Source organism: Corapipo altera, unplaced genomic scaffold, assembly GCF_003945725.1.
Source record: "Corapipo altera isolate COAL_440 unplaced genomic scaffold, ASM394572v1 49, whole genome shotgun sequence".
NCBI lineage: Eukaryota > Metazoa > Chordata > Aves > Passeriformes > Pipridae > Corapipo > Corapipo altera.
This window is the reverse complement of record NW_020884879.1, coordinates 3,057,289-3,060,441: the sequence shown is the minus strand read 5'-3', so window position 1 is coordinate 3,060,441 and position 3,153 is coordinate 3,057,289. Positions and strand designations below refer to the sequence as shown.

General features: G+C 50.6%; 1 protein-coding gene across 1 annotated transcript in view; it reads right to left on the bottom strand.

The window, feature by feature from the left end:
* The window catches only part of TAF4B (TATA-box binding protein associated factor 4b), a 70,936-nt gene extending 70,723 nt beyond the window's left edge, over positions 1-213 (bottom strand). The window contains exon 1 of the mRNA XM_027638881.1: positions 3-213. Within this exon, the coding sequence (XP_027494682.1) occupies positions 3-116 (114 nt within the window). The 5' untranslated portion in view covers positions 117-213. The remainder of the gene's footprint in view (positions 1-2) is intronic.
* Between the last annotated feature and the right edge of the window lie 2,940 nt (positions 214-3,153).

The following is a 3,153-nucleotide window of genomic DNA, read 5'->3' as shown; positions in this document are numbered from 1 at the left end:
GCGGCGGGGCTGCCCCGCTCGGCCGCCGAGCCCGCGGCGGGGGCGCAGGCGGCCGCCTGCTCCGGGTGTCCGCCGGGCATCAGCCTGACGGGGGCCGCCGCCGCCGAGGCGCTCATGGAGGAGGAGAAGGCGAGGGGCCAGCGGGCGGCCGCGTCGCGCAGAGCCCCGCGGCGCCCCGCAGCATTGCGGGCGGGGGGCGCTCAGGCGCTGCCCCGGCCGCCGGCGCGCCCAGGGAAACACATGGCAGCGCCGCTCCTGCGGCTCCCGGGCACCGCGCACGTGGGCCCGGCCGGCCCGGCCTCCCCTGCCGGCGGCGGGAGGGGAGGATGGGAGGGAGGGGAGGACGGGCGGAGGGCGGTCCCACGCCGCCAGCGCGCCCTACTGCGGCGGCGCCCGCCCCAGCCTAGCCCAGCCCAGCCCAACCGAGCCGAGCCGAGCAGAGCCCGGCCTCGCCGCCCCTCTGAGGCCGCCCGCCCGCAGTGTGTACGGGGCCGTGTGGAGCCCCGCCGGGTGAAAGTTGGCGGCAGCCGAGAGACCCCTCGGCGGGCGGGGCTGGGGGGCCGAGAGGGCGCGCCCGGAGTCCCGGGTGGGTAACGCAGGGTGGGTAACGCGGGATGAGCGCGGCAGAGCCGCGGGGCTGGAAGCGAACGGGGCTGGGTGATGCTCTTCCCGCCGTGCCATCCTTCGGCCCGCCTACCTGCGCCAGACCACCCCCGGCTGTACCTGGGCTGCAGGTGGCCTTGGGGTTTCCATTCGAAACAAAAGGGACGCCGGCAAGTGTAGGAGTTCCCCGTGGCACGATACGAACTTGCTGACAGGCCGAGAAGGCGAAAGCGGCGCGGACCTGGAAGGGTGAAGGGGACAAAGTTGTCTCACTTGACCTTCACGCCCGGGGCTCGGCTTGAAGAAAGGCTGAGGGGGGACTTGTAACTCGCTCCCCTTGTAAAGCAAGGCTATTCGTGACAGGATGCATACAACACAGCTGTAAAAACGAATTTCAGAGTATAACTGAAAGTTTTTGCTCGTGTGATGGGAATGTGTGCATGACCTTCAGTGTATCATAGCTATGTCTGTGCTACATTTCAATAGATTTTGAATTTCGTTTATGCACGTGCTTGACTTTACCCATAACACTGAAGGGGTATGGCTTATATCTGCCCAAATTGAACACCGCATAAGCAATTACAAAATCCAAGGCCTGCCGTATGGTTCATTAACGTGGTACAAAAAGCACAAAGTCCAACAAAATATTAGGAGAGAAAAAATAATTACTCATCTATTAAACTTCCCTTACAATTGTGTTTTTCAGGTAAAAAGATAGACAAATTCTAATACTTGATACACTGAAAATCATGTAAAATGTGAACAGAATGCAAAAAATTATACAGCTCTTTTTATGCCCTGATAGAGATTTCCATGCACTGCTACTTATAGGTTTTTCAGATTGCAGGAGCCTCTTTTTGACCATTTCCAGTAACAACCTTTCTTGATTTTACAGTGTTACTGCTTTAAATCACTATCGGCAGCAATAGAAACAACTACAGAACAGAAATTGCATGAGATGAGGACCAGAAACACATGGACACAGCTTAATTTCCAGGGTGGTCACAACACAGGTAGCTGTACCCTCCCAAACTCCATTAGTACAGGTAATAACAGGCATGGGGATCAGTTGCATGGACTAGGTGGGTAAAGGCCTTAATGGTGCCAGGGACAGACTCTGTCTCTGAAACACAGTATTTGCTCTCTCACACAGCAACCCCTCTCCCTCATCACCACAACTCTCGCCTTATCTCAACTCTCACCATGTCTATCCTATTCCAGAACAAATCAGCCCAAAATCTCAAAGAAGTGACAAAAGCAATGGTTATAGTTTCCAAGTATCAGAGCAAGCTAGGAAGATGGTGGAAGAGGAGGTGATAAAGACAGGAGGGAGGCAGCCTCTGTACCCTTCAGAGCTCTGCCAAGTCGCACCAAATTACATCATTTCTTACGTATATGAAGCTGTTTTACACACACAATGTAACAACCAGGGTACAGCAAGTTACCTCCCACATGACAAACGATGCTCAGAGACCAGGAGATGGGGAAACTTCAGTACTAGTGGAGACCAACAGTGACTGATGGCAGAAGGAGGAGGGTGCAAGGGAGGGCACAATATCTGCTGTTCTTGCACTTCAGGAAGAGTGGAGTTTAAGACCCAGTTTTTATCTTCTTGGGGCCATTCAGGTTCTGAGGGAGTCTCTGACACCCCCATGCAAATGCTCGGGAGTAAAAGCATATCTGAAAGAGACAAAAAGAAACAGCTGAAGATGACAGAAGTGTATGCACCAAAGCTGCAAGGCACAGAAGAGTGTAAAAAGAGGAAGTAGAAAAACCAGTATAGTGAGAGAAAAAAATATATGAAGCAAGGAGCAAAGGAAGCAATATGAAATACAACACAAGAAAACACATAGCACAATTATAACAAAGAAGAAAAAAGCCCCCATAGCCCAGTGAACAAAGCCCAGATTTAGAAATACATATATCTTTAAAAAAAAAAAAGTTAAAGTGCCATAAGCGTCCAAACAAAGCAGAGGTACCCATATTCTATGAAACTGCACAGCAAATAAAAGGAAGGGTTCTTTTTCCACACTGGAAAAGTGTGTTATCATTGAAGCCCAGTATGCAGTCTTCATTAACAAAGTTAAGAGAAATGCATAAAGTGATTCATAATAACAAGGACAGAATAACAAGGACCAAAGAATTTGGAATTTCAAAGCTATTTTTCATAACTGAAGAGGTTACAGCAGATGTAAGGAAACTTACTTTTGTCATTACCTGGAGTTTTGTTTCTTTTCTAAAATCTTTGTTCTCTTGGGTGACTGTGACCACCAAAAGATCCCATGCATTGAAAAACTTTGAATTAAGACATCATTCTTGTCTACACCTTTTTTACCCCAGGGGATACTGCCAAACACGGTAACTGCTTTTCAAGTCAGCTGAAGATACACCCAGCTGTTCACTCCATGAACACCCAGTCTTGGCAAACTGACCTTTTTACCACTTCAAATAACCCATGAATGGGCTCATCTGACACTCATGTAGAAGTACTTTCTTTACCTTCCAGGCATAAGAAAGCATTACTGCAACCAACAGTTCAGATTTCCTTCC